The 18,378-nt window shown below is 43.8% G+C and overlaps 1 protein-coding gene across 1 annotated transcript in view; it reads left to right on the plus strand.

The window, feature by feature from the left end:
- Window positions 1-2,032: 2,032 nt before the first annotated feature.
- KLHL7 (kelch like family member 7) overlaps window positions 2,033-18,378 on the plus strand; it is a 32,433-nt gene continuing 16,087 nt past the window's right edge. Inside the window, exons 1-3 of the mRNA XM_040352844.1 lie at window positions 2,033-2,346; window positions 11,062-11,164; window positions 15,601-15,694. Coding sequence (XP_040208778.1) covers window positions 2,224-2,346; window positions 11,062-11,164; window positions 15,601-15,694 — 320 coding nt within the window. The 5' untranslated portion in view covers window positions 2,033-2,223. The remainder of the gene's footprint in view (window positions 2,347-11,061; window positions 11,165-15,600; window positions 15,695-18,378) is intronic.

Raw genomic sequence — 18,378 nt, forward strand, 5'->3', positions numbered from 1 at the left:
TTGCTCCAAATCAGGGACAGTTGGGAGCTATGCGCATGCGCGAGTTGCGTGGCGCTTTGTGAATGGGTGGCTGCCTTCTGGGACACCCACAGGACCCAGAAGACAGTGCGCCCCATTTTCCAGGAGGCAACACGAGGAGGAGAAGAGAGAAGATTACCGCCAAATAGGAAGTGGCAGATTAGGACGATCTGCCTAGCAACAGCCATTTCTCTGGTAAGTATACATTTTTTTTTTCAATTTTTTTGGAGCCTTTTTGGCTATTTTTTTTTAGGGAGGACCTCCGCTTTAAAGTGGTTGTAAACCCATTACAACCACTTTAACCTACAGGTAAGCCTAGATTAAGGCCCCATACACACGGGAGGATTTATCCGCGGATACGGTCCAGCGGACCGTTTCCACGGATAAATCCTCTCGAGGATTTCCGCGGATTTCTATGCGATGGAGTGTACTCACCATCGCATTGAAATCCGCGCCGAAATCCTCTGGCGATGACGTGTCGCGCCGTCGCCGCGATTATGACGCGGCGACGTGCGCGACGCTGTCATATAAGGAATTCCACGCATGCGTCGAATCATTACGACGCATGCGGGGGATCCCTTCGGACGGATGGATCCGGTGAGTCTATACAGACCAGCGGATCCATCCGTTGGGATGGATTCCAGCAGATAGATTTGTTTGGCATGTCAGCAAATATTCGATCTGCTGGAATCCATCCCAGGGGAGAAATATCCGCGGAAACAGATCCGCTGGAGTGTACACACCATAGGATCTATCCGCTGAAACCCATTTGCTGGGATTTTTCAGCGGATGGATTCCATCGTGTGTATGGGGCCTAAGGCTTACCTGTAGGTGCAACAAATATCTCCCAAACCTAAAAGGCATATTGGCAGAAATAGCGGCACCGATGTCTACGGCGTTAGTGGCAGCAACAGCGCGCATTGTGCGGGAGTGACGTGATCGCTGCTCCGGCCAGTCGCAGCGATACCCGGAAGTCACTCTGTGTATCATGGTGGTGACGGAGGAGGTGACCGAGGACCACTGCGGGGGCTTCGATCTAAGGAAAGTAATTCATAATGAGTTAGTATTTTTTTTTTTAGAGATGGTTTACTTCCTCTTTAATTAAAGTGGAGGTTCACCCAAAAAATCTATTTTTAACATTAGATTGAGGCTAATTACGGGAAGCACAATCGGGTGTTTTTTTTAAAATCAATGCAGTACTTTCCGTTTTAGAGATAGACGTTCTCCGCGGCTTCCGGGTATGGGCTGCGGGACTGGGCGTTCCTATTTGATTGACAGCCTTCCGACGGTCGCATACAGCGCGTCACGAGTTTCCGAAAGTAGCCGAACGTCGGTGCGCAGGCGCCGTATAGAGCCGCACCGCCGTTCGGCAACTCGTGACGCGCTGTATTCGACCGTCGGAAGGCTGTCAAGCAAATAGGAACGCCCAGTCCCGCAGACCATACCCGGAAGCGGCGGAGAACATCTATCTCTAAAACGGTAAGTACTGCATTGATTTTTAAAAAAAACACCCGATTCTGCTTCCCGTAATTCGCCTCAATCTAATGTTAAAATTTCGGGTGAACCCCCGCTTTAATAGGAACAACAGAATGGCTCAGTATGTGCTGCAGACTGCAGTCACTGGAGCTCCACTCTACACGGGAATCATGTGTCCTCCACTTCCTGTATTGGAGCTCCAGCTACAGAGATTCACAAAGTTCAGTGTGAAAAAAAAAAAAAAAGTGAAGTGGAGGCCACGTGCTTCCTGTCATCTGTGGAGCTCCACTCTGCAGCCAGACCGCTCTCTCCCAGTCCGTACACCAGTCGGACACTGATTTCTACTACCCGTACAGACACTCCCAACTTTACATCCGAACAAAGATAGCGCATGCTCCTGCCCGCCCATGGCCTTCTATATAATGTACATGTATTGGGAGGGAGGAGCTCGATTTCCTGTACTGACACCCCCTCCCTCACCAACACAACCCGCCCCACACAGCTCTCCGGCCATGCCGCTGACGTCACTAGGAGGACACGTGACCACTGCGCCGCCGCATCCAGCCAGCCAATGGAATCCACCAACGCTCGGGGCCTCGTCATCGTCGGCCAATAGCGGTCGTGCGGGGTGAGCTGAGTGTCGGTGCCTGCCGTGTTGTTGTTGTTTACGGTGGCGGGTCGCTGTGTGTTCCGGTGGGGAGCCGGGGAATCGGGTCGAGGCTGAGAAGAATGGCAGCGCAGGGCGCCGAGAAAGCCAGCAGCAAGAAGAAGACCGAAAAGAAATTCGCCGCCCGGGAGGAAGCCAAACTGCTGGCCAGTTTTATGGGAGTCATGAATGTCATGAGAAAGCAGGTAACCTGTCTGCAGGGGGCGCTGTCCTACTGAGGCCTGTCTGTGGGCTATGATGACATCAGAGGGCCAACACAGATCACAGCTGACCAATGATAGTGTGATGACACTCTGTATTACCTGTGTCATCTCACCATGTGTGTCCCCTGTACAGAGAGATGTAGTGTCACCCCAATCCACACATCCAGCGTGGGCTGATGGACTGGCAATGCCACATACAGACTGGCAGGCTTATTGAACATTTGCATGTGTTGGCAGCCTATAAAGAATGAATCCGCTACCTTAACCACTTCAGCCCCAGAAGGATTTACCCCCTTGATGACCAGGTCATTTTTTGCAATACGGCACTACTGCATTGATTTAACTGACAATTGCGCAGTCGTGCGACATACTCAAACAAAGTTAATGCCTCCCCCCTACCCCACAAATAGTTTTCTTTTGGTGGTATTTGATCACCTCTGCGGTTTTTATTTTTTGTGCTATAAGCAAAAAAAAGTGCGACAATTTTGAAGAAAAAACATATTCTTTCTGCTATAATACATGTCCCAGAGAAAAATATATAAAAAAAGATTCATCAGTTTAGGCCGATATATATTCTTCCACATGTTTTTGGTTAAAAAATCGCAATAGGTGTATATTGATTGGTTTGCACAAAAGTTTACGCATTTACAAACTACGGGATAAATTTAGGGACTTTTTTTTTTCTGGTAATGGCAGTGATCTGTGATTTTTAGGGAGACTACAACATTGCGGCGGACAAATCTGACCCTAAATATACAACTTTTGGGGACCGGTGACATTATTACGTTGACCGGTGCTATAAAAATGCACTGATCAATGTAAAAATGACACTGGCAGGGAAGGGGGTTAACGGTGTTCCGTCAGCGTGTTCTAACTGGAGGGGGGATGGGCTTAATGAAACATGACTGAGATCACTGGGGGCAGAAGATCCCTGTCATGTCACTAGGCAGAATGGAGACTCTCCTTGTTTACATTGGCAGTTCCCCATTCTGCCTCACTGTGATTGCAGGCCGCTGGCGCATATCGAGTCTGTGGGCACGCTCCCGCCCGCTATCCTGCTTTTATGAACTGACATACAGGTACGTCAGTTTGCGCAGTAGTGCCAGTCTGCCGACGTATATCGGCGTGAGGTTAAAGAGTTGCTTCACCTTTACCATAACACTTCCTCTGCGGGTAAGGGGCATTTGTAGCTCAAAGTAAACCGTGTAGCTTTGCCTAAAGTGGAATATGTCCTTGCTATAGATGTGTAGGTCATTTTACATACTGTACCTCATGAAGCGTGACTAAAAAACTCCCAGGACATTGCTAAGAGTGGCTCAGTGATTGGGCTCCATTCACACCTAGGCTATTGGAATCGCTGCAGAATGCGCAACGCGTTTGTGATGTCATTACTTCTTATTGGCACCCTAATCGCAGTGCGATTGGGCCAAAATGGCGCAGGACCCTTTTTTTTTTTTTTTTTCTTATTTTGTTTGTACTGGAATCGGATTGCATGGGTGTTCAGACCCATGTGATCTGATGCCAAAGTTTGCACTACTTTCTGCCAACCAATTGCGAGTGTTATTAAAGGGGTTGTAAAGGAAAACATTTTTTTTCATAATAAGCATCCTTTACCTGCAGACATTCCTCTTTTCACTTCCTCATTGTTAGTTTTTGCTCAGAAGTTGCTCTATTTCTTCTCTGTTCTGTTCACTTCCTGCTTGTCTGATTTTACTGACCACCGTGATGGGAGGCTTTACTGCGGTGGTCAGTAACGTGCTCGCCCCCTCCTGGGAACTACATCTGTGTGGCAGGACGCTCTCTCCGTGTTAGAGACTTCAAGAAGGTGTGAATTACTGGGCGTGCCGCAATGCATACTGGGAAATGTAGTTCTTACATGAACGAGCGCCGCAAACCAGGAAGTGAATGAGAGAACAGAAACTAGAACGCCGGAGGTGATATAGATGAAGGAATTTAATAGGTATTTACTAGTTTTTAACAGAATCATTACACTATTCTGTCGGTCTACCTTGCAGACATTAATTTTAGGCAAAAAATGTTTTTCCTTTAGTGACCCTTTAACTTCATATTGACACCCACAGCGGTTTGCAGAGAGCAGTGTGAACTGCCTGCGAGTCAGATGCGATGGAGGAACCCGGACAGGAATTGCGATGGTTCTCGCACAGGAATTGCGATGTACCCGCACAGGAATTGCGATGGTTCTCGCATCGCACCAGTGTGAACCAAGCCTAAGAAGTAATGACATCGCAAATTGGAATCGCGGGCAGAATCGTGGTGATTGAAATCCCTAGGTGTGCATGGAGCCTTACTGTTCACCTTCATCATCACAGGGCTGAGCTCCCCAACACTGAGCTCAGAGCTACATCATCAGGGGAGAGAGTATGTGAGCGGGTGAACAGTAACAGCCGGGCATCTCTTGGTAATGTCAACGTCTGGGGAGTTTTCCATTCAGGCTTCCTGAGGTACATAAATGGCCTACATCTATAGCAAAGGCATTTATTCCATTTTGGTCAAAGCTGCATGGTTTGTTTTCATCTACAGACCTCCCTAATCTACTTGGACCTATTTTTTGATAAAGGTGAACTTTGCCGTTAAAGCGAAAACTAAAGTCTTAAAGGGTCACTAAAGGAAAAAATTTTTTTTGCTGAAATGACTGTTTACAGGGCATAGAGACATAATAGTTAACTGATTCCTTTTAAAAATTATTAAAAATTGATAAAAAAACAATCATATAATGTGCCTGCAGTGTAGTTTCGTTTTTGCTGTTGTTTCCTGGTTCTCTGATGTACAGAGAGCCACTAGAGGGCAGTCAGCCAATAGAGAGCAGTGATACTTTGTCTAAAACTCCTCAGCACCAATCCAGTTTCGTTTTACACACAATAATCACATTAGTGACCACCGTGAGAAATCTCCCAGCACTGTGGTTATCAGGAAACAGGCAACCAGGAAGTGTCCAAAACAGAGAGGATTTACAGCAACATGAAAGCAAAAACGAACAATGAGGACATGAAACCAGGACTGCAGCAAGGTAAAGGAAGCTATTTAGCTAAAAAAAAAAAATTCCTTTAGTGACCCTTTAATTTAAAACACCGCGAGCAGGCTCTTTATGGCAGAAGAGGCATGCAATGTCTTTTCTGCTAAAAAAAGAAATCTGTTCAGTTATCTGTAGAATATATGTGCATGCGCAGCTCAGTTTGCATTCCGACACAGTGCCTGTTTGCGGGGATGACTACTCCTGTGCATGTGTGGGAGTGACATCATCCCGTGATGGCCAAAGAGGCTTATAGGAAGATGCTGGTGAGGGTCCCTGGACTGTTGCAGCAGAGGTACTGGGACTTTATTTCCCATACCACTTCAGCCCCGGAAGGTTTTACCTCCTTAACGACTAGGCCATTTTTTGTGATGCGTCGCTGTGGTTTTTATTTTAACCCCCCTCGGCGCTGACCGTACCTGATCCCTTCATAAAGAGTACCACCTATGTGGTAGATGTATACATTCATTGTGACAGCAATAAAAGTGATACAATTGATTTTTTTTTAAGTGCCTCTGTGCCCGCGAGCTCGGGCAGCAAAGAAAATGCACACATGTTGTGCCCACATATGTAAACTGTGTTCAAATCACACATGTGAGGTATCACCATGACTGTTAGAGCGAGAGCAATACATTCTAGCACTAGACCTCCTCTGTAACTCTAATCTGGTAACCATAATTTTTTTAAAGCGTCGCCTATGGAGATTTTTAGGTACCGCAGTTTGTCGCCATCCCACAAGTGTGCGCAATTTCAAAGCATAACATGTTGGGTATCTAAAATTGGGCTAACTTTTTTTACTTTTCAGTTTTTCTTTTTTTTTTTAAACTTATTTTATTGAGTTCAGTCACATCTTACCGTTCAGCAATACTCGTTAGTAACAGTGACGTACGTTTTTCCATTACAACAAAACAAAAAGAAAACACAAAGAAATATCCGAAGGTAGCCAAAACAATTAAAGCATAAGAAGGTTATTTTTGAGAGTAGGGTGGATGGCTCGCCTACCCTCCTCCAGTTATCTAAGCACAGCGCGTTTCGGGCTCTGGTATTGCCACGAGTGGAGAACCACCCTAGGCGGTACCAGGGGCGACCCCACCCAGGGTCCACGCCGAAGGAGGGGTGCCATTCAAGGCCTCCAACACCCTCCAGGCCCAGCCCCCCCCCCCCCCCCCCGGTCCCCGCATTTCACAATGAGAATCACAGCGCTGACGCTATCACTCAGGGCGCACACGTGGGTTGTGAGCCCTGCCGTGCATAGCCATCTCAGCATTTCGGGGGCATCAACCATGTCAACAGCAACTTCAGTTTTTCTTTTAATTCATGAAAGTGTCTTTCTAGTTTTCTAGCAAAAAATGCAGATTTTAACTTGCAAGCAACAAATGTCAGAAATGGGCTTCTGCATGAAAGGGTTAACTGACAATTGCGTGGTCGTGCAATGTTGTACCCAAACAAAATTGATGTTTTTTTTTCCCCACAAATGGAGCTTTCTTTTGTTGGTATTTGATCACCTCTGCAGTCTTTATTGTGCTAAGAACAACAATTTTGGGGGGAAATTATTATTATTATTTTTTTTACTTTCTGCTGTACAACATGTCTATGTAAAAAATCTAATTTCTTCCTAAATTTTAGGCCAATTTTTGTATTCTGCTACAGACAAATTGGACACTAATTGACACTTTTTCGGGACCAGTGACACCAATAAAAATGCATGGACACTGGCAGGGAAGGCATCAGGGGCAATCAAATTGTTTTCTAACTGTGTGGGGAGATGCTGACACTAGACAAAGAGATTGGTGTTCCTAATTAGTAGGAATCACAGATCTCTCTTCCTCTGACAGAACAACGATCTGCCTTGTTTACATAACAATAAAATAATTACAGCGCTTGCAATAGAATATATAGATTGAAAAAGGGCAAAAAAAACCAGAGCTGCGGATGGCATGTAAACTGACCATGGTGTCAGGGTTTAGCAACCATGATAAACCGTGGTCAGTTTACTGGGGGGGGAGGCATTGCCAGGCATTTCAGGTGATGGAAGGGACCAAATTACAGAACAAGCTGTATACCATGCATTAACATTAAAGTGTGTTTTTTTTTTTTCACCAAAAAATATGTTTTAAAGACAGCTGCGCAAATACTGTGTGACCTAAATTATGTCAATGACTGCAATTTTATTCTCTAAGGTCTCTGCTTTTAAAATGTGTGTGTGTGTGTGTGTATATGTATGTGTGTGTGTGTGTGTGTGTGTGTGTGTGTGTGTGTGTGTGTGTATGTATATATATATATATATATATATATATATATATATATATATATATATATATATATATATATATATATATATATATATATATATAATGTTTGGGGGGGTTAAAAAATTTCTAGTAAAAAGAGAGTAGTTTTTTACATATACATGACGAAGTGTCAGAATTGGCCTGGTATTGAGGCAGTTAAGCTCAATACAAGACATTTTTCTTTTGGGAATTAATACCACTTTAAAGTACAAAGAAAGGTTACACAATAACTTTGCTTACATCCTGTAATGCATCTTTTTCAATACTTCCCTTTTTTTTTTTTTCTGTTTCTCTGTGGTCAGGTGACTGCAATCTTCCACCTAGTCTTTATACTGTGGACGGTCATTTCACTGTGGTCCATATAGCTCCTATTCACAAAAATCACAAAACTACGTGTATTCTTCTCCCAGAATGCAATTCATTCCCTGACTGGAGAAAGAGCGGATTAGTAACAGGACTGGTCCTTATTTACCAAACACTTTACATTTTGAGAGAAGAATACAAGGGGGTTTGTGAATGTATGAGGGGACAGGAAAGGGGAGTCTGGTGGCAACTGTTGGGGAATTTGGAGGATAGATTTGCGTAGTACGTTGAATGATGGTGGGATGCAATATGTTTTAGATTCTACCAGTCCTTTCATATGGTCGAGCTTGCATGCAGACGAGAACACACACACAGCGCCCGCATATGAAAACGGTGTTCAAACCACACATGTGAGGTATCGCCGCGATCATTGGAGCGAGAGCAATAATTCTAGCCTCCTCTGTAACTCAAAATATGCAACCTGTAGAATTTTTTAAACACGTTTTTTAAGGATAAAAGTTTGTCGCCATTCCACGAGGGGGGTGCAACTTTGAAGCGTGACATGTTGGGTATTTACTCGGCGTAACATTATCTTTCACAAAAGTGTATTCTTTCCAAAAAAAGTGCACTTGTAAGGCCGCAGCGCATATATGGTGTGACATAGTATTGCAATGAAGGCCATTTTATTCTCTAGGGTGTTAAAAAACCCAAACATTATGATTCTTTTTTTTTTTTTTACTAAGTAATTTTCAATCAAACTTTTTAACTTGTAAACAATAATCTCAGACAGAGGTTCAGTCCTTCAAGTGGAGTTTCCATCCCAAATATTTTTTTTCATTATTGTGCTCATTAGACCTAAAGAGAGAATTTTTTTTTTTTTTTACTCATCTGAAAATGCCTGTTGCTATGCAGTCCCACAAAATCTGCCTTTGGAATCACCTATAATCCTGACATCTCCCTCTAATGCTCCTGGGAAATGTGTGTCATCATTTCCCAGGATGTAGTGCGCTACCCAATTATGACTCCCCATCCAAGACTTCCAGGAAGTAAGTGCTTGTGGGCTTCACAATGCCCACAAGCAAAATGACAACGGTGTGGACATAGTTTATAAACTATCTTTTTTGAATAACTATGCGGAGCGGCGGCGGATTGTAAAATAGTAAGTGACCGGATTTATATAAAAAAAAAAACGCATGATGAAAGGACATACATTTAAAAAATGCTAATTGTGGTTGGAACCCCGCTTTAAGTGGTTAAATAAACTGCAGTATAATGCACAGTTGGGTTGTGGATGCTTTGAATTTTGCCTGACAGTTCTGGTATCAGGTTGTTCTTTTCACTTAGGGCTTGTTCACACTTGACTAAATTTCTAATGCTGAAAGTGTTGCCCCCCCCCCCCCCTCTCCTGCCCAGACCAATTTTCAGCTTTTAGCACGGTTGCATTTTGAATGAGAATTGCACGGTCATGCAACACTGTATCCTTTTTGTTATGTTTGTTTTCAAAGGGGTTGTAAAGGAAAAAATATTTTTTCATAATAAGCATCCTTTTCACTTCCTCATTGTTCATTTTTGCTCAGAAGTTGCTCTATTTCTTCTCTGTTCTGTTCACTTCCTGTTTGTCTGATTGTTACTCACAACCGTGAAGGGAGGCTTTACTGCGGTGGTCAGCGACGTGCTCGCCCCTTCCTGGGAACTACATCTGTGTGGCAGGACGCTCTCTACGTGTTAGAGACTTCAAGGAGGTGTGAATTACTGGGCGTGCCGCAATTCATACTGGGAAATGTAGTTCTTGCATGAACGAGTGCCGCAAACCAGGAAGTGAATGACAGAACAAACTAGAACGGAGGTGATATAGATGAAGAAATTTAATAGGTTTTTTTTTTTTTTACAGAATCCTTGCACTATTCTGTCTGTCTACCTTGCAGACATTAATTTTAGGCAACATTTTTTTTCCTTTACTACTCCTTTTGATGATTGTGTTATGTGATGCCTAAAAGTTTAATTTGAATTGCATTAAAAACAAAGAATTGTATTTGGGTTTGTGGTTTTTCTTAAAAATGGTTCACATTTTACCGATTCCTTAGGGTATGCAATCTTATGAGCTCAACTCTGTATAGTTTTGTGCGATTCTGAAATTTCACATGAACAGGCTTTCCTTCCGGCTTTTGTTTTTCTTACATTCATTTAATAGAGCTTCCCTTGCTTTGGCCTCCTGATGAAAGCAGAGTGCTAAGCACCTTTTTGTAAAGGATATTTTGTCCTTCATAAATGTGCCTTTTCCTCTGCCTTTTTTTTTTTTTTTTTTAATTTTTTTATTATTTCTTTATTTTTTAGCTGTGTTCTTTTGCAAAAACAAAAATCCTTCCGTTCACTAGGTCTAGGGTACCCCAAAGAGTACTTTGCTTATCCGATCTTCCTTTCCCACAGGCTCCCGCTGGGCTACTACATCAGTCCCCGGAGCTTCTTCTCCCGTATGCTCTAGCGGTTGCATGCCCTCTGACATCAAGTACAATGCAGGACACATAGCTCTGCGTTGGACATGAGGATGCCAAGGGATAGTCCACAAGCTGTGGAGCAGCAGAAAGAAATGGCCACCAGGAGTAGAGGGATCAGGTAACCAAGGCCCCTTCCACACAGGGCAGACGGATGGCTGGTCCATGTCCACTCTGCTTATGTAGAGCGGGCACAGCCCGGTCTCCTCTGTGTGGTTGTATGTAAATAGACCACCTGTCTGTTTTACACCTGTCTGTCATCTGATCTGCCAGCGGGATGGGGAATGGATCCCCATTATTTTGTTTTTAGCAACCAATTCAGATCTGGTGTCAGCTGCTCCATAGAGGAGGCGGGAGGGTCTGCTCTGGTCCGCTCGTGTGAAGGGCCCCTAAAAGTTGCTTTTCCAGAACCCTAGACCTAAATGGGCATATTTAGTCCTTGCGGTGCAGGGGCAGCCCCATTGCAAGGGAGGATTATACAGCTTTAACCAGCACCATCACTTTCATAATGTAATTGTTTTCTGGATTTGGTGTTTTCTCTTTCCTCTACTTATTTTTTTAATTTTTTTATGTGTTTTAGAAAACCTTGTGTGATGTTATTCTTATGGTGCAAGACAGAAAGATCCCAGCTCATCGTGTGGTATTGGCAGCTGCCAGTCACTTCTTTAACCTGATGTTTACCAGTAAGTATATTCTGTGTGCATGAATCACTTAGATGCCAGATATTATGGGGGTGTTTAGTAACCACTTAAGGCAGGGTTGACAAATTTGCTTGGAATCTAGGAGCCAGCTAAAAAAGTTAGAAGCCAGAAAATGCACCCCCGTCCCGACGAGCTTGCGTGCAGAAGCGAACACATACGTGAGCAGCGCCCGCATATGTAAACGCAATTTGGAAGCGTGACATGTTGGGTATGAATTTACTCGGCGTAACATTATCTTTCATAATATAAAAAAAAATGGGGATAACTTTACTGTTGTCTTATTTTTTAATTGAAAAAAGTGTAATTTTTTTCCAAAAAAGTGCGCTTGTAAGACCGCTGCGCAAATACGGCGTGACAGAAAGTATTGCAACGATCGCCATTTTATTCTCTAGGGTGTTAGGATAAAAAATATATATAATGTTTGGGGGTTCTAATCAGAGGGAAAAAGATGGCAGTGAAAAATTACATTAGAATTGCTGTTTAACTTGTAATGCTTAACTTGTAATACCAACGGCTCACCACCAGATGGCACCAGCTCACAAAAAAATTTTTATTTTTTTATTTATTTTTTTTTTTTGCCCACCTTCCAAGCCAAGTTGCCAGGACACTATTTCTAGTCGCCATGGCGACCTGGCGCCCTGGATTTGTCGATCCCTGACTTAAGGACCGCCTCCTGCACATATACGTTGGCAGAATGGCACAGCTGGGCACAAGCACCTACCTGTACGTCCTCTTTAAGTGCACAGCCGCGGGCACGCGCCCGCGATCCGGTCCGAAGCTCCGTGACCGTGGAACCCGCGGCCCCGATCGCCGCCGGAGTCCCGCGATCGGTCCCCGGAGCTGAAGAACGGGGAGAGCCGTGTGTAAACACAGCTTCCCCGTTCTTCACTGTGGCGCCGTCATTGATCGTGTGTTCCCTGATATAGGGAAAGGCGATCAATGACGTCACACGTCCAGCCCCGCCCCCCAACAGTTATAAACACATATGACATTTTCACTGTAAACAATGCATTTTTATATAATGTTTTGCTGTGAAAATGACAATGGTCCCAAAAATGTGTCAAAATTGTCCAATGTGTCCGCCATAATGTCGCAGTCACGAAAAAAATCACTGATCGCCGCCATTAGTAGTAAAAAAAAAAAGAATTAATAAAAATGCAATAAATCTATCCCCTATTTTGTAAACACTATAAAATTTTCGCAAACCAATCGATAAACGCTTATTGCGATTTTTTTTTTGATTTTTTTTACCAAAAATAGGTAGAATACGTATCGGCCTAAACTGAGGAAAAACATGTTTTTTTATATATTTTTGGGGGATATTTATTATAGCAAAAAGTAAAAAATATTGCTTTTTTTTTTTTTTTTTAAATTGTCGCTCTATTTTTGTGTTATAGCGCAAAAAATAAAAACCGCAGAGGTGATCAAATACCACCAAAAGAAAGCTCTATTTGTGGGGGGGGGGAAAGAACGCCAATTTTGTTTGGGAGCCACGTCGCACGACCGAGCAATTGTCAGTTAAAGCGACGCAGTGCCGAATCGCAAAAACTGGCCAGGTCCTTTACCTGCATTTTGGTCCAGGTCTTAAGTGGTTAAGAAACACACAGAATGAATTGTGTGCCTATTCCCTGGAAATGATGTCTGCTACTCTTCTTTACACATTTGGATTTGGAATCTCAATGCCATCATGTAATCTAAGGATTGCAAAAGAATCTGTGATATTTGTGTAGAAATTGATGACTGTGTAGCAGAATACAATGCTTACAGCCAGCTTGAGGAGGAGCTTCACAAATTTCTTGAAAAATTAAACGTCAGCAGCTACACAAACTGTAGCTGCTGACTTTTTTTTTTAGTTGGGCGGATCAGTAATGATCCGCCCCGTGAACCTCCGCTTTCTCAGCGGGGATCGCTCCGTTGATCCCCGCTGAGCCGGCAGATGACAGGGCGGTCCCCGCACACTGTGCAGGGACCGCCCTGTCTTTTTTCCGCTCTGCCCTATGGGGGATCGGATGAACACGGACCGTCTGTCCGTATTCACACGATCTGCCAGATGGATGGGAAAAGTAGGTTTTTCCTCCGTCACACTTTGGCGGAGCGGGTCGGCTGTCAGCGGGCATGTCACCGCTGACATCCGCGGCTCCATAGAGGAGCACGGAGCGCCCGTTCAGGTCCGCCTAAAAAACTGGCAGGCGGACCTGAACGGGCGCTCCGTGTGAAAGGGCCCTTAAAATCGCCTGTCCAGGGATCCAGCGCTGTCCTCGCCTGAACCGGTTTCCTCACCGGTCTTTGTGTCCCAGCATCTTAAAGTGTTTGTAACCATGAAAAATAAGATCCTGTTCCTTTAAGGCATGCTGTATAGCACAGTGCTTGTGCTATATAATTTTTCCCTTCCTATCTTGTTGATCCTGCCAGTTCTTGTGGTCACCCTGTCTGTGCTGACCACAGTAATCATTACTGATCCATGATTAATGTGGTCAGGTTATGTGCCTCTGTCATCCCGCTGCTCTGCTCTGACAGTCTCTCCCCCTCACTCCCTGTCAGAGCAACTCTCCTCCCCGCCCCTCCCGCTGCTCTTCAGCTGTATATGTATATATGTGTGTGTGTGTGTGTGTGTATATATATATATATATATATATAATGTGTGTGTGTGTGTGTGTATGTGTATGTATATGTATGTATGTATGTATGTATGTATATATATATATATATAAAAATAATGTTTGCAATATTAATAGCAACATACTCGAGTGGATACTTGTAAGGTCATAGTGACTTTACAAACCCTTTAACTGTGGGCAATCGGCTACAACCCCTTACGGCTTCACAGCCGGCTGCCCACTGCGCATATGCTTTGTGAATGTCCTGCTGCCTTCTGGGACCTGTGGCGTGTCCCAGAAATCTGTAGAGAGGGAGAGCTTCTGCTTTGATCTCCTAGTAAAAACGGAAGAGGAGGAGTATCTCCTTTTACCGGGTTTATTCACATCAGGAAATGCGCACACACGGAAAGATGTCCAGAGCCGCCATATAATTGCTATATGGTAGGTGGCAAGTGGTTAAAGATGGCCTCCACACTCCTGTATTACTAAATGCCCAGCTAGTGATCTTCTTAAAGGGGAGTTCCAGCCAATTTGTATGTTTATTAAAAGTCAGCAGCAACAAAAAGTGTAGCTGCTGGCTTTTAATAAACAGACACTTACCTGCTCCAGCGTTCCAGCGCCGCGCCGGCCGGGGCTCCGCTCCTCTCCCCCCCCTCCCCGGCCGGCGTCTTCATTGTCACTGTGGGCACCCGGCCGTGACAGCTTTCGGCTTCACGGCCAGGGACCCACTGCGCAATGCGCGAGCGGCACTGCGCATGCGCGCGCGGCCCGGCGCTGCGCCGTGTCATTGGCCAGGAGATCGCCTAGGACCTGTGACGTGTCCTAGGCGATCGCCTACAGCAGCCCCTTCCTGTAGGCGACTAAGCTTAATCGCCTACAGGAAGGAGGAAGTGGGACAGGAAGTCCCACTGTTCCTGAAGCCCCCATTCCCCCCCCCCAAAAAAATGCAGCAACAACCAAGGCACAAATAGGTCTTGATGTAACTATAGGAGTCCTGATTACAAGAATTTAAATGAAACGAGGAATTAACAGTTCTCCAGCTAACCAAAGAGAGATCTTGGTAAATGTTGTCTAAATCTTGCTGAGAAGATGATCCTGCACTGAAATGCAGCATCTTTTCGTGAGATTTAAAATACTCAACATACCATGGGATCTTTTCAGAAGGGTAGTCACTTCACTTCTTTTCACTTTGTAAACAGAGAAAAGGAATGTGTTTTATCCCCTACAAGGGTTTTTATGTTTTTATAAGTTTAATATAGCATTTAAGCCAAGGGGAGATCAGGGACAGTAAAAAGTGATATGGAATGCAGCCCAGATTCCACTCATTTTGACCCACTGATTCATTTAATTTGGCATGCCTGCCTTGGTTACAAGCCTTGTCTGATTACTACCAGACAATCAAAACCTGATCATAACATTGTGTCTTCAACAGCTGGAGCTCGCTACAAGTTCTGCTCAGTCAGACCGATAATGAATTCAGTTTGAGGTAGTCTTATGATTTTTAGCAGTTCAAAATTAGTCAACTCATTAACTATCAACTCAGAGAAGGCTTTCCCCATGTGTTGAATATATAATAGGCAACCACTAAGAATTATTTGTTTTAATAAAGCTGATGTATATTGTAATCTCCTTTTATTCCTATGTTTAGGTCTTAATGGAAAAAGAAGTTGTAGAATCCTAATGCATGAGATCCTTTTTCAGTAAACAGACCGTCTGTTGCTCTGTGAAAGAACAGCCTTTGTGGCAGAAGTGTGTGCACATGGATTTCTTGAAATTCTGTATTACATTTGCATTTTTATGTGTTTTTTTTTTCCCCCATAGCCAACATGATTGAGTCAAAGTCTTTCGAAGTAGAACTTAAAGATGCAGAACCAGACATCATAGAGCAGTTGGTGGAGTTTGCATACACTGCAAGGTATTGCATATCTTTTACTACCTTCTTTGCTTAAAGGGGTTGTAAAGGAAAACATTTTTTTTCATAATAAGCATCCTTTACCTGCAGACATTCCTCTTTTCACTTTCTCATTGTTCGTTTTTGCTCATAAGTTTCTCTATTTATTCTCTGTTCTGTTCACTTCCTGCTTATCTGATTTTACTGACCACCGTGATGGGAGGCTTTACTGTGGTGGTCAGTAATGTGCTCACCCCCTCCTGGGAACTACATCTGTGTGGCAGGACGCTCTCTACATGTTAGACACTTCAAGGAGGTGTGAATTACTGGGCGTGCCGCAATTCATACTGGGAAATGTAGTTCTTACATGAACAAACAATGCAAACCAGGAAGTGAATGAGAGAACAGAAACTAGAACTCCGGAGGTGATATAGATGAAGGAATTTAATAGGTATTTACTCGTTTTTTAACAGAATCATTACACTATTCTGTCTGTCTACCTTGCAGACATTAATTTTAGGCAAAATAATTTTTTCCTTTAGTGACCCTTTAAGTTTCTCCAGTAAGTTGTTTATTTGCTAATACAGATAATGATATTTAAACCTCAACTGCAAACGCTTAAGCCCCATACACACTATCAGTTTTCCTGCAGGTTTTTCTCTTCAGGTTTACCAAAACCATGTAGTGCAAGGGCCTGCCTGATTGCATACAAATTGAAACTCTTAAGGTTTGACCTCATATTAGATGGTTTTGGTAAACCTGAAGACAAAAACCTGCAGGAAAACTGATAGTGTGTATGGGGCTTTAGTGTCCATTCACATTTGTGTGACTTAAAAATCATGGGTTTTTTCATTGCAACGTTACCATGCAACTTGTTGTGATTTTTGTTTCAACTTTTATTACATTGGCTTTGACCAATGGGATCATTTTTTGTTTGTGCTGTACAAAGTCGTTGACTATGTGCAGAATGAAAAAATGTGTAGTTTCATTTTGGTTTCTTTATTTTCAAACACATTTTCAGAACGATTTGAATTGGTCGAAAATTGAGCGACCGATTCAAATTCTGTGTGAAGAATAGCTGGTTGCTAAGGAGTGGACTGGGAAGATGGCTGCTGCACACTTAACCGATGACTCAAGTAGCTGTCTGCGGATTTCCCCACTGACAGTTGAATGTAAAAAAAAAATGTCCGCAATAAAAAAGACAGCATGGGGTCCCCCCCATGCATACTGTTTTTTTTGGGGTCTAGTATTAAGAGGAGCCCCACACACAAAAGAAAAATTGCGTGGGGTCCCCAAAAATCCACACCAGACCCTTATCCGAGCATGCAGGTCAGGAAAGGGGGGGACGAGCGGGGCTCTGCCACCCATGAGATTAATTATAGGCTACATAGTACCCCCTCCCTACTCGCTTACCAAAAAAGTGAAACCTGTAAATGAAAACGCAACAAAAGTTTTGTTTTTGACAATTCCTTTATTAAAAAAAGTCCCCTGGTGTGGATCCATCGTCAATCATGACGCCCGCCGCCCCTGCTAATCCAAAAGGGGGGCGGGAAGAGAGTCTCCACTTCCGACAAAGGCTTTCGCTGCCTGACCGTTCTTAAATAACTAAGAGGGGGACACCCAGTGATGTCGCCGGGAGGCACCCTCCTTTGTGCTGTCATCGACAAGGGCATGCTGGGTCTGTGATGTTACCAGGTGGCCCCACCCATTGATTATTTAAGAGCTGGCAGGCGGCTGGTCAGCGGTGGCGGCAGGCTTTGTGATTGACAATGGATCTACATCAGGGGATTTTTTTTTTTTTTTTAAATAAGGGATTGTCAAAACAGTTTAATGCCATTACTAGTTCATATGGGGGGGGGGGGGGGGGGGCAGGATCTGGGGCTTCCACATTTTGATAAGCCCCCCCCCCCCCGAAGTCGCATGACAAGTTGCACAAGTGTGAATGGGGTCTTAGGGCTTGTTCACACCAACAATCATACCGAATGCACATGCAGGGAGAAACCATGCCAATGCGATCCAAATATTTCAATTTTAGAATGCTGTACTAACACATCCAATGTTGGTGCACCAGTCTCCCCACTGAGCTACTGTGTTCTGACAGGGGGACTGCTCCCCCCCCCCCCACCAGCACACAGTGATCAGGACTTGCAGCCATTGGTTTTCCAGCATTCTCATTTGACAAAAGCTGGTCGGCCAGCAACTGTTGAATTCACTCTTTTCGGCCAGTGTGTACGTAGCTTTGGACTGGATTCACACCGATCTTTGTGTTAAGCTGGCTATGTACTATACAATTTTTATACATTTTTCTTGTACAACTTTCCTTTAGATTTACCAAAATTATATAATCTGGTCAAACCTAAACACTTTCAAATTGTATACAATTAGGAAAGCCCTTGCACTACATAGTTGAAAGTAAATCTAAAGGCAATTGAACAACAAAAGTTGTATAATATGTATTATAGTGTGAATTTACCCTTTACAGTAAACCGCAGTGCATAGATGTAAAACCAGCACCTTCAGCAATAACATTTCTACTTTTTTTTTTTGATGCTTTTCATGCAGCAAAATGTATGAGCTTTTCTGCTTGAAAACTGATGTGCGAATTGGCCCTAACCACATGACAACTGGGCACTTAAACCCCCTTCCTAACCAGACCAATTTTCAGCTTTCGGTGCTTTCACAATTTTTGAATGACAATTACTCAGTCA

Source organism: Rana temporaria, chromosome 5 (assembly GCF_905171775.1).
Source record: "Rana temporaria chromosome 5, aRanTem1.1, whole genome shotgun sequence".
NCBI classification, from domain to species: Eukaryota; Metazoa; Chordata; class Amphibia; order Anura; family Ranidae; genus Rana; species Rana temporaria.